Source organism: Pezoporus wallicus, unplaced genomic scaffold (genome assembly GCF_028554395.1).
Source record: "Pezoporus wallicus isolate ANWC-B61680 ecotype Strahan unplaced genomic scaffold, APGP_CSIRO_Pwel_v1 contig_1583, whole genome shotgun sequence".
In the NCBI taxonomy this organism is placed as follows: Eukaryota; Metazoa; Chordata; class Aves; order Psittaciformes; family Psittacidae; genus Pezoporus; species Pezoporus wallicus.
This window is the reverse complement of record NW_026637266.1, coordinates 982475-1001472: the sequence shown is the minus strand read 5'-3', so window position 1 is coordinate 1001472 and position 18998 is coordinate 982475. Positions and strand designations below refer to the sequence as shown.

Sequence of the window (18998 nt, the reverse complement as noted above, 5' to 3'; positions counted from 1 at the left end):
CAAAATTAACAATTATTTACAAAAATCTCCCACCCCCCTCCAAATTTAAAAACAAAAAACCTAATCAAACAAATAAACAAGAAAAAAAAACAAAATACCCATACCCTTAAAGACCTTTTTCTAGTGTCTATTTCTCAGGTTTTTGGAAGAGAACACAGACATTATTGATTTTAGGTAAAATGATAAAGCAATGGGTAGATTTGATTGTAAAACAACTAGGGGTGATGGCTAATTATGTAAAACTTTCTGCAGAAGTGCGGCTTGGTTTCACAAGAAATATCTAGTTTCTTTGGTAACCCTCATGTACACAACTGCATTGCACTTCTAGGGTGGAAAAGCATGTGAAAATAACATGAAAAAAAAATTGAAAAAGCCTGCAACTAAGTTCTTGTATAAACTCTTTGCTATGTAAATGTAAAAAAAAAAAAGAAAAACAAACGTAAAAATTAAAGAAAATAGCTAACATAGTAATCAAATTAGAAACAGCAATTCATATCAGAAACTCAGTGGACAATTTTCATGCAGTATACAGACTTAGTAGACATGATAAACCTACCCTCTACCCAGAAGTTAAAGGGGAATTTTGATGAAGACCTGTTCCAAATGCAACAACATAGATCTTCCAAACTTCCACAAAAGCCTTCCATTAAGAAAGGACTTTTTCTTACTTCCATGTCATACTTTAATCATAGTTGTATAAATGCCAATTCTCCATTAAACCTGGTTCCATTCTATCTCTAAATTAGGTAACAGGATCATCGATTACATTTTCATTTCAAACTACAAACAAAAGCTTCAAGCTTCTAGCAAAACTCTAGTGAGGTGTTTTACAAGCCAGAGAAAAAGTGTTAAGTACCATTAGGCTCAGAAGGAATTAAACAACATTTGAGTCAGCCCTTTTTCAAGGCTCCTTTCCACTACATTAGCTCTAAGGCTGATAGAGTAGCACAGGCATTTGATACATGAGTGGTCAGGATTCGAAGCTGTTGGAGATTAGGAGTATGTGTCCTAAAGAATTGACCAGAAAGGCACTTGAAAAAAACTGCCAGTTGACAAAATGAAGCAGAAGGGACCAATGAATATGAACTGGTTTCTCCTCATCCCCACACCCCAAACAAGTTTGTTTCTGCCCCCTTTGTTTTAAAACAGCTGCTGTCAGCTGACACTTTCAGGGACTTAATTTTCTAATCAAAGAGTTGAAGTCCCAAGCTTCCACTTTCCTCCCAGGTTTACACATCACTGCTATGAATGCAAAGAGCTACCACTGTGACAATAAAACCAAAAGAATTATCCTGTTTTCTTTGGAAAAAAGTGAAAACCTCAGGCTGTCATAGTAAATCCTTATTCACACCAATGGTTTAACTGCTGACATATATATGACTTTACTATGGCCAGCGCTACTTCTGACCCTGAAAGTACCAGTCAGAGGCATTAGCACAGTAGAAATTAGCTCTGGGAATGGGAAAGACTGAAGACAAACCTAGAAGTACAGCACCAGAAATGACCTTGTGGCTTTACGCTTTTGAAGTGATTATCCTTCTGTTTTTAATGGCCAGAGGAACAGAGGCTAACATAATTTTCTTTCATACCTATAATATTCCTTTCGCTATTTTAGAACCCTATTTTCTTGTCCATACAAGGAATCAGGGAGTAATAAAGTGAAATAAAAATGTACAGCACATAAGCTACTTTATACTCTGCCCCCGGTGAACATTCCCAGGGCACAGCAAAATTAACTTTATTACAGGGAATCTCCCTCTTTCACACCGTGTGTCTTGTAGGCATGGCAGTCTGGCTGTATGTATAGATAGTCTAACAATTTCATTAAAGCCTAACATAAAAATACAACCAACCAAAAAAGCCCCAAACCCCCAAAAACCTCAAAACCCCAACACCACCACCCCTAAACCAAACCCAAATAGGACAAAGCCTTGACAGACCTCCCATTGGTTAGGATATTCCCAAAGTATTTATGAAGCAAAACAGCAGGTTTTTGAAGGCAAATAGATTGTTAGCTCTTCCCCGATATACACTAAAATACTGTTGCTTTAGAAATAGTCATCCCAAAAGATTATTTTGATTTTTGGCATGGAAATAATTTAAAATATTTCTGTTAAGAAGTACAACTAATTACTTTCCTTCCATTTAGTTATTTTATTTATTTATTAATTAAAGGATGTATTAAAACTGGAGTGTGAAATGCTGTATGAGCATGCATCAGCCCCACATGCTTCATCTCATGTTTGGAGAGGAACAAAAGGTATAGCTGCCCCATAAAAGGTTAAAGACTGTTACACTATTGTTCTAGGAGTGATGCAGACAAAGGAAAATTAGACATTCAACGATGTCATCTGATGCAATACTTTCAATCAGACTGCTATTCAACTTAGTAAAATGACAGAAGTTATAAAACTAGATCTTAATCTCATATGATTTTTACATTCACCAGGCCATGGGTAATGTCTTTCCTGACTCATATTGCAGTCTCTCTGTTTCAGCACTGACAGCAAAGGTGTGAGGCTGCAGAAACAATTGTCTTCTGCACATCATCTACCTTTCAAATTGAGACAGCTTTGGTTTTTTTTTTTTTTTTTTTTTTTTTTTTTTTTTTTTTTTTTTTTTTTTTTTTTTTTTTTTTTTTTTTTTTTTTTTTTTTTTGTTTTTCTTTCACAGAATGACAGAATGGTTGAGATAGGAAGTCACCCCTGGAGATCATCTGGTTCACCTCTCTGCTCAAGCAAGGTCACCTAGACCTGCATGCCCTGGACCATGTCCAGATGGCTTCTTTTAAATACCTCCTGGAAGAGACTCTACAGACACCCTGGGCAACCTGTGCCAGTACTCAGTCACTCTCACAGTAAGAAAAAAGTTTTTCTTGCTGTACTAAACAGAAAGAACCTCCTGTGTTTCACTTTGTGCCCACTGCCTCAGGTCCTGCCAATGGGCGCCACTGAAAAGCTGTTGGCCCAGCATCTTTGCGCTTTCCATTCAGGTGTTTGTCCACAATGATGAGATTCCCCCCCGAGCCTGAACTCCCTCATCAATCTCAGCCTTTCCTCATAGGAGAGATGCTCCAGTCCCTTACCCATCTTCAAGGCCCTTTGTTGGACTCTCTCCAGTATATCCATGTGTCTCTCGTACTGAGGAGCCCACAGCTGGACACAGAACTCCAAAAATGACCTCATGAATGTTTTTTTTTTTCATTTTCCTATTTAAAAAGTAACTTCATCTATAATGCATCTGATTTTAGGTCGTAGCTTGCTATTCTGCAGTCATGAACTCCTGAGAAATTGTCACTCAGGGAGAGAGGGATTGGAATCCCTAAGCAAAACATGATCTAAAACCTTCCTGCCTGTGTAGTCTCAGAACACCCAACCCAGCCATTCAATTCAGGAGTTTCAGATAATTCAAAGAATAACCAAAAGGATATTCCTTTGGATAGCACCCCAGAACACCTTAGTTTAAGCCCTAGCATTCTCGACATGATATTAACTGTTTAACTGTGTTAACGTTGTTGTACTCTCTTTCTTTCTTTTATTTGGGCAAAGAACATCCTTCAGCACCCTACCCAATAAATAGCTGTAATTTCCTCAGATGCTCTAGTGGAAGGAACAGTATTAATGTTTACATTAAAATGAATTTGCTGAGTGCTCAGATGTGTAGGGCACTGCTTGGGCTTTGCTGCTAATATGAGAAAAATCTGTCAATACAAACTTATAAGACCTACTTCAGAACATATCTGAAAATGTAGCACCCACTAGAGTCCATATCAAAGGAGCCAATGCAGTTGAAAGCATGCTCCTCCTTACTGGAGTGCTCTGTGCCCTGAAGGCATATACCTTCATATCCAGAATTAATAAGCTAAAAATAACGTGGCTGGAGGCCCCAGCTTTTCTTGTTTGTAACAGGAAAACAGCCTGGAGGCTGCTGATCTGAAATAGGTTTGGTTTTGGTGGGATGCATAATTCTGCCTACACCAGCTGCTTGATATCCACCTCACCCTCAGAAGAAAGGCTGTCAGTATTGCTATATTTTTCAGTCAGTAGAATGTAATCAATTTTAAGGATAAGGAAATACATGAGGCCCCCAAACCTAATCCAGTCTAATTTTACTCTAAAATACATAAACAAGGACAGAAGGGAAAAGAAGTGGTTTCTCAGACATGTTACTGTGATTTCAATTTCAAACCAGGGTTGAATTACCTTCCTTCAATTTACTTTTCACCTCCTCAAAAGTAACTTAAAGTTGTTTGTTTAAGGGCTGGAAATCTCTGCTGGACCACTCACCAGATGAAATTAAGTGGAAAGACTCTTCAACAAGATTCAGCTGGCCTGCAAACCTGTCTGAGAATTTGTGAACTATATTTAATGATGTTCCCTTCCTTGCTACTTTATTTGAAAAAATGTTAGGATGCATATGCCCATCCTTATTTCTCTAAAGAAATAGGATAATACTACTTTCAAAACGTCTCCCCTACATAGTACAGTACACACTAATCAGGAAATACATGTAAATCAGAGTAATAAGAAGCATGAAGAAAGCAATAAGGAATGTGCATACCCAGATTCCTGGGTAAGTCTTATCAGTAAGTCTAATGATAAGAAGGGAAATTCCGAGGTTTATCAAATTGATATTGTCAAACTTCTGAAACAATTTGAAATAAAGGGATCTATCCCCACCACGTATTCTCTTCTCAACAGACTCTTACACCCCACTCCCCCCACCAAATATCAAGCACTACATAAGAAAAAGCATTTCATGAAAGTATAGAGTGAGGTGTTTATGCACTCCAGACAAGCTCCTGTTTAAAACAAAGAGAATTAGATGGACAGACTCCAGAAACTGGGTACCTTCAGGCAAAATGCAATCCTTACTTAGGGAACCTCCCCTTTCCTCCTTGTGTTGTTCCTGCAGTCGTTGGAAGTCCTTATCAAATCAGTATCGCTTAAGAAATACCAGGATATGTGTCCTATACTTGCACAGTCAACTTTCCAAGAACCCCTTTCTGGCCATTTCAACATGATTAATGTAGAGTTCTGATATCCCTAGAGCACTGCAACCTTGCATCTCTATGTAAATATAATCCTTTTTTCATACCATTCAAGTTCCTGAGGACCTCTTGACAGGGATTGAGAAAGAGGAGGTTATTTCCCGTAGCATCTTGCTAGGAAGCAACCTGCCACAGTTGGATTGCACAACAGTCTGCAAAGGAGAGGGAGCACTCAAAAGGACTCTCCTTGCTATCTCAGAAGGTTTCTATCCATCCCAGGACAACACTCCTCTAGCTGCAGCTCCTTTCCAGTTACTGTTCTCAACAAGTAAAGCAGATTGTGGCTAGAGTTTCCCAAATGTAAGAACAAACTCAGACTGTAATGCCCTCACAGGATTACCTGTAACATTTCATTGTATTTAACCTAAAAGAAAAAAAACTGTGAAGTTTTCATGGCAATGATTTTGCTACTATTCTTAATACAAGAAAAATCTGCTAGTTCACAGTCCTGCAAAAACATGTGGGTTGTGTAAATTTACACTTACTCTAATATCTAAAGATTGTCTAAGAGAAGTGGTTCATATGTTAAGGGATTAGAAAAACATTCTAAATGCACTCAGAATTTATGATCTCATTCCCAGGCCCACTGGTCAGAGTTGTCAATCATCTCCCATAATCCACTATTTCAATTACAGAAGAGGTAAAGGGAAAGGAAAAAGAAAATTAGAGAGACATGTGTGAGATGGAGATGACCTAACTCTTATTATTCAACTGCTTAAGGAGAGATCAAATCTAATTCACTGCTGACATTCATCAGCAGAAAAATATTTCATTGTCCAGATGAGGAAAGCATTCACACACACTTAATTTTAAGCATGTGCTTAACACTCACTGCCTTTTAAACTAAGAAAAAATGTTAACTTGGAACTTAGTGCACTGTACATGCTGCTTTTTGACAGAGTGAGCGCACTGGTTAAAAGGCTACCAAGACAGTAAGGCTTTTGTAAAGCCTTTTAACTACATAACTTCTAAAAAGGGGATGACTTGCATCACACATTCAAGTCAAATTCAACTATTCTGCAGATCAACATGAATCTGTATGAGTAAAGCCAGGAGTGCCAGCAGCTAGCTCTTAGTACAGACCAAATCTTAAAATTACTGCTCCGGTCTTCATTCGACAATATCTTCTGTGTCACACTACACTGCGAATCTGTTTTTTTCATATAAATTAGAAGAAAAGACCTTTTGGTAGCATGGGAGTCCTAGGCTGCACTGTGATTTCTAACTTTAGATACATACTGCTTCAGTTTAAGTTTATTTCTAACACTATTTCCAAGCTAGCAGAATTTTTTAGCTATTTATTAAAAGATAGCAACATTCATTTTTCATCAGCTTAGTATTACATGAAAGCAATACGTTTTCTGCACATAAGGAAGTACTTGCTAGCCAATATCAACCAACAACTGTGAAAGTAAACAAAAAGAATGTGACCACATTTCATTTTTATCTGTATGTTTTTTTCTAGTATCTAGATTTTAGTTTAGTAATTAATATGTTTTTTTCTTTCAGGTCAAAAGTAAAATAGTCCAGCTACATTAAAAATACAGACATCTTTATTAACATGGTAATAATTTAAGAATGTCTTAAAAGTTTTAGATCCTGTAAATATTGAACTAAATCAAATAAACATTATACAACAAATTGAAAATGTTAGGACCTGTTTTAAAAGCACAATTTTCTTAGTTTAAAAGGCAGCGAGCATTAAGCAAATGCTTAAAATCAAGTGTGTATGTGAATGCTTTGATAAACAGCATTTAAAGATGTCTGCATTTTCCCTTAATCAAAGGCAACTGCATATTTTTTTTCTTCCCCATAAGACATGACTCCGGGTAAGTTTATGTGGTGTCCTAAAAACAGACATACAACAACCTTGCTAGTAGAGCTTAAAAAATTTCTACATCCCCAGGAATGACACTTTAATAACCGGATATTTTTTGTGCATTTGACACATTTGACTCATGAACATCCACTTTTTGTGCCAATCTGAGTGAAGATTTCTGGCTAGAGCTTGGGTGACAACACTATTAAAAGCAAAGCTCTTGGATAAAATCTGAATCATCAGTTCTGTTCTATTCAATACGGTATGAAGCTTCACCCTGTCCAGTTTTCCTGCAGGTCCAAAGGAAATTATGCTACAAAATGTGTCTTCACTGGCTTTTCACACATACTTTGGTCACAAAATTTACTTGAATTATGTAGAGCAAAAGCATCTGTGTTGGCAACTACTGTCTAGCATTTTGTTGCAATTGAACATAGCTATAAAACATGAAGGAAAATAATGTCTGGTCTTAATGCAATTTTTTTTTATATAATATTTTCTTATAATCACTTGTATGCTATATATAGCTAATTCTATTTTTTTTTGTTTTGTCATTACACAGTAGTCATAATACTCTGAGCATTTAAAAAATAGATTCCTAGCACTGTCACTATCACTAAAGTGAAAAAAAAATGATTACTACATCATTTCTTACAGCCATTGTCAAAACACAGGTCTAATACTGTATATTATGCTATTAGAAACAATACATCCTTTTTCTTAGGAAAGAGAAATTAAAAATTATTTGAAACAGCGCATTTATTTCTAGGGCTTTTGGGGAGGGAGACAGAAGAAGAGATTGTATGATGTGAACCTTATACATTACCACCTATTGCTGCTTCAACACAGTAAACAACCCGTTTATAATATCATACATTTTCCTTTTGGCATTCCCTGCTAGTGCTTTTGAAGTTCACTAGGAATGATAGTCCTTGTGAGAACAACAGATGGATAATGCTGTTTACCTTCAGGGAGTGATATTATTTAAACATCACCATTCAGATTTGCCAACAAACCTTAGCAATGCCATGAAACAGCCCTGCTGCTTTACTGCGACCCCTCCTTATGGAGGGCTGTTTTGAACTGAGAGTTAACTTGGTGTTGGCACTGAAAGATGACACTGACATGCCTGAGTTAACATTTTATCCCAGTTGCATTCAAGAATATTTCTGCTTGATTTATTTCTCTGCATTTTCATCCCCAACTTCAATTTACATCATTCTCCACATATGTTTCCAGTCTGTCTTTATTCTCTATTTGTTGGTTGTATTAACAATATATTAACACTGTATAAATACCCAATATCAACATAAGTGTTTGCATCATGTACTGAGTTAAAAAATAAAAAAAAAATTAAAAAAATCTGCAGAAAAAACTAAGTTTGTAAACATACTGTTTAAAGTTGCACATCAGTAATACACATTTCTCTCAGGAACCTATCAGTCGTCATCAAATCTGGGCATCAGACTTTCAGCTCAGTTAATTATATTTGCTGTTTGTTTAAATATAACTAGAAAAAAATACTTTAGAGCACAAATCAGATTGTAGAGTCTTTTCTATTAAGCCAATTTGAAACCACAGGTCTGGATGCAAGGTTGCATATTGCTCATGTGAACAAGCCCTAAGGATCTTTAATCAACTACATAAATAACTGCAGTGCTGACAAAGTCAGTGAACTCACCACTTGTCCGTCTCTCCCTGGAACACCAGGCACTCCGACAGAACCCTGGTGGGAAACAGACGCCAGCATTTAGCAAATTAAACAGGTCATGAAACCTTTCATCTCTTAATACAGTGCTTAAAAATAATGGTGAATGCTTGCTTATTGTAACTGCATAAATTATTCCAAAACTAACATTTATCCAAGCTGAGCTCTCTTTTAATTTGAGATCTTATACCAATTACACATGTTCTCATGCTGCACGTTTTAGCAACTGTCTCACTGTATGGCCTCTTTCAGAAACAAGCTTCAAGCTTTGTAACCTTGTGGATGCTTCACAAGAAATGTAAGAATTAAGATGCAATTCTATTTAATGCTTTTGATAAATTTTGAGACTGATCCTACACAAACAAACATACCACCTGAACAAAATTATTCTTGCTTCAAGAGGGATGTTTCAAGCTCAATAACTGGCAGCGCCAATCTATCATAAGGCTTTTAAGAGATGATCTGCAACAATTCAGCCTGACAGTGCAAATTACAGATACCCTTTTAAATTACATCAGTATTATTGCAATAAAAATTTAAAAGCCAACACAAGGAGCAAAGAGGAAAGCAAAATATTAATACTGACTTGTAGCATCTGAGGGATCTTTTTACAAAGCAATCACACTATAAGTTTCTATATGATGGACAATTTTTCTAAAGGAACTTGTGTGACTTGTTACGGATGTTCATTGAAAACCTGAGGCATGAAGAAAGCAGGAACACTATGTGCGCTTATCCAACATTATCCTCTTTTTGTATAACAATGGTGTTGCTCAGCAAGGAAACTGAGAGCATTATTTTTCATTTATAATCAACTTAATAGGATACAAAAGTGTGATAGCTGTATTTGAAAGGCTGGCACCCTAAAAAGAGAACAGGGGACTGGGAAAAGCACAGGCTCTGTCAACAGTGAAGTGTGCAGTTTCATGGGACCCTTAAGACAAATAAGCACCCTGTGAATACTCTTATGTCCTGCTTTATTTCTTTTTTATTTTATCCCTAAAAAAACAGTGTGTGACATTTCCCCATCTATTCATATTGGTTGGAGGTTTCACTAGAAATGGATTAGTCAAAGGGCACCAACACCCAGAAGCATGTACCCAGAATGGATGCACATGTTTGCCAATGAATAGAGTTGAGAAATCCTGAGAAAAAAGAAAAAGAGGCAACTCATGAGGGTCTTGAAAAACCTCCAACATTTGAATGCCCAAGGGGCTCCAACTCATAACAGAGCTATAAATCAGTAAGAAATAATACTGTGGCATCCCACTGCATCTCCATGACCCAGAATGCTCTCCCCTTACTGCCAAAGCTTCCATTTTAGCATTTGTGTTGCCTCTTTTTGCTGGATGCGTGGTCATGACTACCAAGGGTTCCTAGCGGACATTTCCACATCTTTCTATAACTTTTCCAGAAAACTAGAAGACAAAGCTCAGGACGGCATTAAACCAGCAGCCTCAATAAACTATCATAACAGTTCCTGGTCTCCATGACAGTCTTTTATAGCTGCTGATTTTTCTTATGAGACAGAAGATGTTAGAGAGTGTAAATAAAGCTGATTCTACCATGCCAAGTTATCAGATATTCAAAAGCTAATCAGCAGATGAGTTTTGCTGATGCTGTACATGTAAAATACCCTCCTCCCCAAATCTGAGGGCATAATTTTAAATGGCAACTTAGACATCAGCACAGTTTAAAATGCCACATTCCTGCACTGTGAAACATGAAGTGTAGTCTTCTCCTTCAGCCTGCAAGTTCTGCACAGCCCACAGCTGACAAATTTCCACCAGTTTATCTATTTTCCATGGATTTATATGCTTTGGGATTACATTTTTATGTATCAGTGAGGTTTTCTTTCTTTTGTTCAAAAAGTTCCATTTGAACAGACGCAAACAAATCTTCACCTTAAAGAATATTATCTTAGAAAATGAAAGACAGAGGTGGAATCCTTCTCACATATGTTAATACTACTTATTCATTTCCTCTTACTTTTTTTCTTTATACATTTCAAGCCTGTTTTATTAAGTATCTTCCATACAATTTATTAATCTTTTGAAATCAACTAGAAAATTACTTGCCTTGGTGGTGTGTGGGTGAGATGCTGGAAAAGTGGCACTTACTAGGTGTTATTGCTGATATACCTAGGACTGTTTTAATGGTGTAATTCCATAAATCCTAAACTCACTACATCAAACTGAGGCAGTCAGGTTTAATGAGCGTAAATAATGCTGGCAGCATTCCCAGGAGGTCAGGTCTTGGGTTACTGAAGGAACAGGAAGATACTGGCAGACCACCTGAACACCATCAGCCAAGCCCCATTTATCAGCAACACCTATGTCCTTTGTTTCTGGTGGTCAATTCTTTAGTCATATGGCACTGATCTACTTGAGTAAGGGCATGCATTTAATCAGAAACTCTATCTCCCCACCTTTCATAACATTTTAACATTGGTTTCCTAGTCGCACCATTGCACAAGTAAGAAAATTATAGCCACCTTTTCACCTGAAAGTTAAGCACACAGATTGAAAACAGTCTGTTCTGCATTGCTTGGACTTCCTACGATGGGGGAAATGAGAAATCTGATGTCTCACTTTATATGGCTGCATTTTGCAAAAACAAAATTCAGAGCCTAAACTAACTGATCCAATGCAGTGTACAGTAGCTAATTCCATTCACCTTTTCTGCTTGCAATTTGGCACCAGCAGGAATAATCACTTTCACAGTATTGTTGTTTATACTATACCTTTTGTCCTGGAGGCCCCTGAGGTCCCTGCAAAGGGAAAACAATTCAATTAACATCATAACTCTAGCCAATTTAAACTGAAATGACCAATTAAAACTGTCTTATTGTGTAAGCATTCTGATACTGGACTGAAACCGGCTGATGTTTTATACATCAAGGCAAAGTAAAACTTTATGCTCAAAATGCACAATGGATCTTTTCTCTTTTGGAACTGATCTAACTACTAACTGTAAGACTCAAATTTTCCCCTTCTAATTTTTTCTCTTCCAACCCGTCTGTTTCTTATAGTACTGACAAATCTGTCAGCATTAAGGTGACAGTGTTTTTTCTCTTTCTGGTACCAGCTAACAGCCAGCTGTGTGTCCACAGTAATAAATCTGCTCAGCAGCATAAAAACAAGGTTTACGCAAACAAATATTTTGAAGATAGAAAGAAGCATAAACCTCATAATCTTCTCACTTTCTAGGTATCAGCATGCATTACTATTTTTTACCCAACACGTGATCTATGCCATCATTTGCAAGTTAAGAGAAAAATAATTAAGAATTAACTTCAGAAATCATTAAGAATGCACTTGGGAAGTAAAGAATCACCATTTTGTCCCCATGACTTGGGAAGGCAGGAAGAGATATCTCAATTCAGGAAAGCTTAACTGCTTAATGTCATACGGGCATCAAAGTCTCATTGGTATTAATAGGACCCATTTCTCATTTGGCTTCTCTGAAGTACCCAGGTTGTTTGTGGAGTGGAGAGCGGAGGCAGGAGGGAAATAGATTAGCCAACCAAGTCTTTGACATTTTCACAGTCTTTTTGGGTAAGAGCCAGACCATGTCCACATTCTTCCCCATGTTCCTACTACAGATGCTGGTGCAACCTGTGGGTGCTGGTGCTATACAAAGCAAGGTGAATTCATGAAGGTGCAGTCCATGAAGGTGCAAAACAAAAACCAAAACCAGAAGAATCAAAATCTTTCTAATGTTTGAATGAATAAAAGAACAATTGATATCAAAACTGCAATTATTAAAAAAAAAAAAAAAAGAAAAAGAAGAAATATTTCTGCTTCAAAATGCAGAGCCAATTTTATTCTTAATGTAGTTTGAAATTAGGTGGAATCCTGCCCTGCTGGTAGATGCATGGCTTGTTGGAACACTGCTCTGATAGAAGATTAAACTGCAAAAATGGAAAAGCTCCAGTGGTCGTATGTCTGGGTCCTGGATCTACTGATGTGGCTGAAAACCCTGCCTTTTTAAATGTGGATTCTTACATTGGTTATGCATCAAATCTTGCAGCAACATAGATGAATGTTGCTTCTTGAAAATTTAATGGTGGTGATCAGAACAAGTAGAGTAAACATCTGCTGCTTTAGACTGGAGAAAAATGCCCCCAGCTCACTGCATTGTGAAAAAAATGCTATTTAAATCAGGTCATCTTTTCAGTAAGTACCTGAATTCTAACCTTTAGACTTGCTGGAGGCTGAGGTCACCAGTGGTACTGCAATGAAGTACAACCTATTTCTTAAGCATTGCTTGCAAACAGTCTCCAAGAAAACTGAAATGGATTAAGAATAAGATACACAAATCAAGAGGATGCTGGTAAGTAAGAGTGGCCTGCTGGGTAAGGAACCATGGATAAAACTACATGCTCCACAAATACATATTTTTCCTCTTCTTCAAGAGAAGGAAGTTTCTTCCAATGCCTGACACCGTGGCAATGATGAACCAGGAATCATCCGCTTCTGTGAGAAAGGTGCAAGATAAGCTAACATCTTGAAAAACCCCAAAGGATTAATGCTCAAACTAGAGCATTCCTACATCACTGCTACCAAAATAAGCTCCAAACATCTATGTTCTGGGCATCACTTATCTGATGAACTTTCATATATTAACCAGTTGTATTTTGGGGATATTTCATATTTTAAGAAAAATCCCTCCATCAGTAAGCCAGACTGACCAGCTGAAGACTACCGTCATAGTTGAAACCTGCTACTTTTATGTCCCAGGAATGGAGATTGCCTCTTGAGCCTTTTTGTTACTTAAAAAAACCCAACTCAAAAAATAACCAACCAAACTGAAAAGTCTGACCTAAATGTAGTTAGAACAAATGTTCTGAGTCCAGAATTCTTCCTAGATTTCCCTTCTAATGTTACAGTTGTATTTTCTTCTTAAGCTTATTCTGTTTGTTATGCTTTAGCAAGCTGCAAAACAAGAAATAATTCTGCCCTGTAAAGGTTAAAGCTGCAGTTTCAAAGCACACACATTCAGGGTGTGATACATTAGCAATAGCCTCTCAAGGTGTTCTGTATTCAACTTCAGTGACTCAGTTGCTAAACACTTAAAGATATGTATGTTTGGGTACTTTCAATTTGCAGGTCTAAGGCAGCAGTAAGGATTTGTTTTACAAGGTATCAAAGTTCATGGACAGTGAGAACAAACACCAAATGAAAATGTCTAACAAAAATAAAATGAAAAAATGATTTTCTTTTTTACTACACTGAAAAAGTTATATAGCAAAATATGTCACAATGGTGTAATACACTTATACAAAAAAACCTCTTATTCCAAAGCTTTGGGGGAAAAAAAAAACTGTTTTTCTTTTAAACTTCCATATTTCCTATGTAAAGTAAAAGCTTTTTGTAATGAGAAGGCCTCTAGGAGGTATTGTGTCTTTATTTCTGTGGGACAAAAGAAGTTTCAAGACTGTCACTGAGATAACATATTTCCCCTTTGGTGTCGATAACAATCCTTAAACACTTTAGATTGGAATAGAATTTAGATTGGAAAAGACCTTAAGATCAAGTCCAACCATTAACCTTACACTGCCAAGTCTGCTACTAAATTGTGTCCCTAAGCACTGCATCTACACATCTTTTAAATACTTCTAGGTATGGTAACTCCTCCACTTCCCTGGGAAGCCTGTTCCAGTGACTGACAACCCTATTCTGAGAAGGAATTTTTCCTAATATCTAATCTAAATTTCCCAGGTTCAACTTGAGGCAATTTCTTCTTGTCCTATCGCTTGTTACTTGGGAGAAGAGACAGACCCCCACCTCACTCCATCCTCCTTTCAGGTAGTTGTAGAGAGCAATAAGGTCTGAGCCTCCTCTTCTCCAGACTAAACAACCCCACTTTGCTGAGCTGCTCCTCACAGAACTGGTTCTCTAGACCTTTCGCCAGCTTTGTTGCTCTCCTTTGGACATGTTCCAGTACCTCAATGTCTTTCTTGTAGTGAGGGGCCCAAAAATGAACACAGTATTTCAGATGCAGTCTCACTAGTGCTGAGTATGGGAGGATGATCACTTCCTTATTCCCGCAGATTGATTTCTTACCAGTCTAAAGGCATAAAGAACTTATGAAGGAAACCTGAACTAGTAGATGTACATGAAAAGGAAAGCACAGGTTTCACACAAAGTATTCATGTGCATTTCAGGAGAGCCTGTACTACCCACTGATCCCATTTTCTGTGTGTAGCGGGCATGTGATGTTATTCTGGAAATGTGTTCCTGAATGGTTGAGGAGTGTTTCATATAGATTGCAATATCTAGAGTACAAGTATTGAAATGTGCAATGCTTTAGTATTGATGTGTCACCTAGATAAAAGAATGACCAGCTAAGAAAACAGATTAACTATAATGGGAAATCTCACCTAATTTGAGATTAAGTAGTATCCCCTCCTATGCTATCTACCTTAACTGATGAAAAGAGCAGCAAGAAGTATTAATTAATGATCAGGCAGAGCTTTTTATTATCACTGCCTTAGTCATTGTTGTGGCAGCCATTACTAAAGTACAGAAGTTACAAAACGGCAAAGACTACTGCTCCTGAGACTACCTGCAAGTCATGGCCAATGCAATTGTATTGGGGAAAAAAAACTAACAGTTTCTGTGAGAGGCACAGGTTGAGAATTTCCATTTCATCTGCTAGTTCCTAGTAAGCTTTTGCAGCTAAACAGCATAAGAACACCACCTCATAAAACTTGCTATGAATATGCTACCAGAATGAAACAAAGAAGGCTGCTGCAGAACTCTGGCCACTGAAAACAAAACCACAATTAGTAGGTTCCTGGAGGAGCTATGAAGATTCACACCAGCTGAGCATCTGGTCTTGGCCATTGTCCTAAAAGGTTGAATTGAACTTAGCAGCACTTCCCAGTCAGCTCTGCCTGATCCCTATGTGTCCATTTTATTCATTTTAACCTAAGGTGAAAAATGAATCTTCATAAATTTTAAAGATGTGACATTTTGCAGACTTAACTGCAAGGTTTCCACTGTCTTTCACAGAAATAGCAATACGCTTTGGAAGAACATCCTCTTTATTCTGAATAACTAGCAAAAGCAGTAGCATTAAGTCTTATTTTCTTGAACAGATGCCCAGCAAGACTGTATAAGCACATAACTACTAGTTTGGAAAACAATATATTTTAAAGAGGGACTTTACATTTGGATTGATCATTACAGTACAGATATTTTTTGCAAAGAGACACCTTTACCTGACTTCTCTGATTATTCTGGAGTGTTCTGTTCATGCAAAACATCTGTAAAATTACTTACCTGTCTTTACAGCCAATTTTGGAGGATAAAATAATATGCAGGGTTTTTTCAGTGACAAGAAATGGTTGATTCATACACTGAACATGTTTAAATTTACTTCTTTTCCAAGAAGCTGAAATCACTGCAAATTTTGATCTTCCAATTTTTTATGACTACACACTAGTTTAAAATACTTTATATATAAAAGCATCCAAAACTCTCTCATATGAAAATTAGAAAGAAAACCACCTCATGCACACCTTCTATACTGTTGCAACTTATGAATTGGAAAATGTAGATTATCAGTGTCAGCCCTGGAGATTTCCCATCACTGACTCACTTTAAGTTCTCATGAACTAGAAATCCTAGCTCTTGGGTAGAAAAGAGTCACATATTCATTAATGATTAATTCTGAAAATGAGAAAATAAAACAGGAAAATGTGTATGGCATTTAAGAGAGCATATAATGAGGAATAGCAGACAAATAGCATGGGAAGAAGGATGAATTATGAGAGGCAGAACACAACTTTAACTGAAAAGTCTGAAAAGCTAAGGAAATTGCTGGCCTTCTCTCTTGCATAAAATACATTTTGCTGGTTCCACATAACATTTCAAAACGTAATCCCTTTGGTCACCCCACTACTTGGCCTCCCTCTGAATTCTCTTAATCCTTTCTGCACAGAGGAATGATACCTTCAGCTCTTGCAGAAAGTAGATCTGCAGGGCTTTCAAGTGCCGTGGAAACCAGACACAAATTACAACTAACTCATCATTCTTACATTCTTTTATAACATTAAAGATGCATATAGTCAATACTTTTAAAACTTAAACCTAAGCCTCCATCTCACCTAAAAAGAACTTGAACTCTCGTGGCTCAAAGAGAAGACAGATTCTTCCTGACATAGCAACATATAGAGCCAAAACCCCCTTGCAAACGTCTTGACTGCAAGGATAGAAGAGCAATAGAAGCCCACTCCAACAATCTGGAAAGATTTTCAACTGGGAACGAGAGACCCCTGTAAGCAACAATTAGCTTTCCTAAACCTTTCTTCCCACTACCCTGTCTCAACCCACACACACTTACGTTGGAAATTGGGAAGAAGAGAAGCTATTCTCTGTCTTCAAGGCAAATTTCCCTAGTGCACCTAAGGCAGGTTCTGAGCTCTCTTGTGCGCCAAAGGAGAATTCACGCCAGAGAACTCAGTTACTCTTTGTATATAGTCCAAGCAAACTTCTGCTTGAGAGTAAGAAAAGTTATTACTGTCCTCTCAACATCATCTGAAACACTATTTTCTTTTTCTTTATTGACAAAGAACTTCATTAAAAATAGATAACATGGCAGCAAATTCTCCTTTGGAGAAAATTGTCACATCTTTGTCTTCACTAGAGCCACTGGTTTTCCTATGTCACTGGATGGAAAACATGAACGTTCTCAGAACTCCAAATGTATTAAAATGATTTTAGCTTTTTGTGAATCAAGGCACACATTGTTTGAGTAGGTCACAAATTACTCAACATGTGTAATAAACTTGTGGTACATTCTGAGACACAAGCTGGAAAACACTGCTTTCTCATTAGCTACTATCTTGTGCTCTTCAAGAAATTTATCCACTTCTTGTAAAAAGAGAAAATAGAAGACTAAGCAATTTCAAGCTGTGCCGTTGTTGATTCACAAGTTCTATGAATAACCTGTACATTCACCTAGAAATACCAAGAATCATTACAAATATAAGTGCTAGAGATATTTCATGAAAAAGAAAAGTTTTTATCCTCATTATAACAATCTTGAGGTCAGGCTTGCAGCTCTTCTTCACCTGAACAGCATCATGGAACTTAAAGCTGTTGAGAGTGTGATCCTGTAGGCTACAGGTAGCCTTCAGTTTCCACAACCTTCTGCAAATACATCCAAATTGTACAGACTGTTTTGCATCATCTGGTGCTCTCCTTGGCTATATCCTGCCTCCATCTTGGACAAAGAACCAGAATACATGCCACAATGCTTGCTTCTTACTGGAAAGGGCATTGGACATGCGGTCAAGTAGGAAACCACAGTACACTCCAACAAGTGGACCCACTGGCCACCGGGACCAGTAGTACTTTATGGGACCCATTGGCTTCACAGTTTCAATTTCATCAGGAAGAAGAAACAGGAAGGTAACTCACACTTCAGATTCTTGGTGTGAAACAAAGGCAAGTTCTTACAAAAGAATTCCTGCAGAATTAACCTAGAATGGTTTTGTTAAACCATTATCTTGAAATGAAAAAGTAGAAGACTTTAGCTTCCTGATCACAGCAGGTATTTCTGAGCCTCAGAATCTTTTTTTTTTATTCTTCCAGAAGATATTGGATTTTGTTAATTCAAATTGTTTTGCAATTTGTCAAGGTTAAAGATCATCACACCTGTTTAAAACTTCATGAACACAAACAGATAGCAATCATATCTGCAGTGATTGCTGAGCATATAATCTTCCTCCTCAGAAGCATTCAGGAATCAAAACCACATGCCACAGGCTACAGTTCTGTCATCTCTCATAAAAATAAGAATGACCATAAGTGTTTAGGGGGATCTTAAGGGAAAAGAACCACCGCATGTTTCAGAGTTCTGAGAATATGTGACAGGCAGAAACTTCTCATGCCTTGCCCTGTGGCTGAGGCTGATTTACAACCAGTGGAACTTCAATTTGCTTCCAAATGAATAGGGTTAATTAGTTCCTGATGCAACAGAAAACATTTACTGCCATATCTGAATATTTGTAAAAAAATGCATTCAGTTTTCTTTCACATTCTCACACACACAGAGAGAAAAAACAAAACCTCAGGAGAGGAGAACATTCTGAGAGTTTTAGTGGGCTGTGCTGTGTCTTCACTGTTCCATCAGGCAAAGAGCCAAGAGCTATTGCCACAGAGACAGCTGGGATTTTGGCCCTTAAAACAAGTAGATGGTTCTTGCGCTGCTCAATGCTCTCAAGGTAGAAACAGCTCAATTTCAGAGACAGTGATAAGTGGGGGCCAGGAACTGGGAACACCTGGCTTGACTCTTTTGCTTTGCTGTTTGCTCTTAGATGTTTCATTTCCCTCTACTACAAGCTTAAAGAAGTTGGCCTTATATGACAGGCAACTGTATGTAAAAAGAGCAGGTTGTCTTTCTCATGT

At 37.4% G+C, this 18998-nt stretch overlaps 1 protein-coding gene across 1 annotated transcript in view; it reads right to left on the bottom strand.

Moving 5' to 3' along the window:
- COL25A1 (collagen type XXV alpha 1 chain) overlaps window positions 1-18998 on the bottom strand; it is a 294833-nt gene that overhangs the window by 61257 nt on the left and 214578 nt on the right. Inside the window, exons 11-12 of the mRNA XM_057404557.1 lie at window positions 11321-11347; window positions 8551-8595 (exon numbers count right to left, since the gene is read on the bottom strand). Coding sequence (XP_057260540.1) covers window positions 8551-8595; window positions 11321-11347 — 72 coding nt within the window. The remainder of the gene's footprint in view (window positions 1-8550; window positions 8596-11320; window positions 11348-18998) is intronic.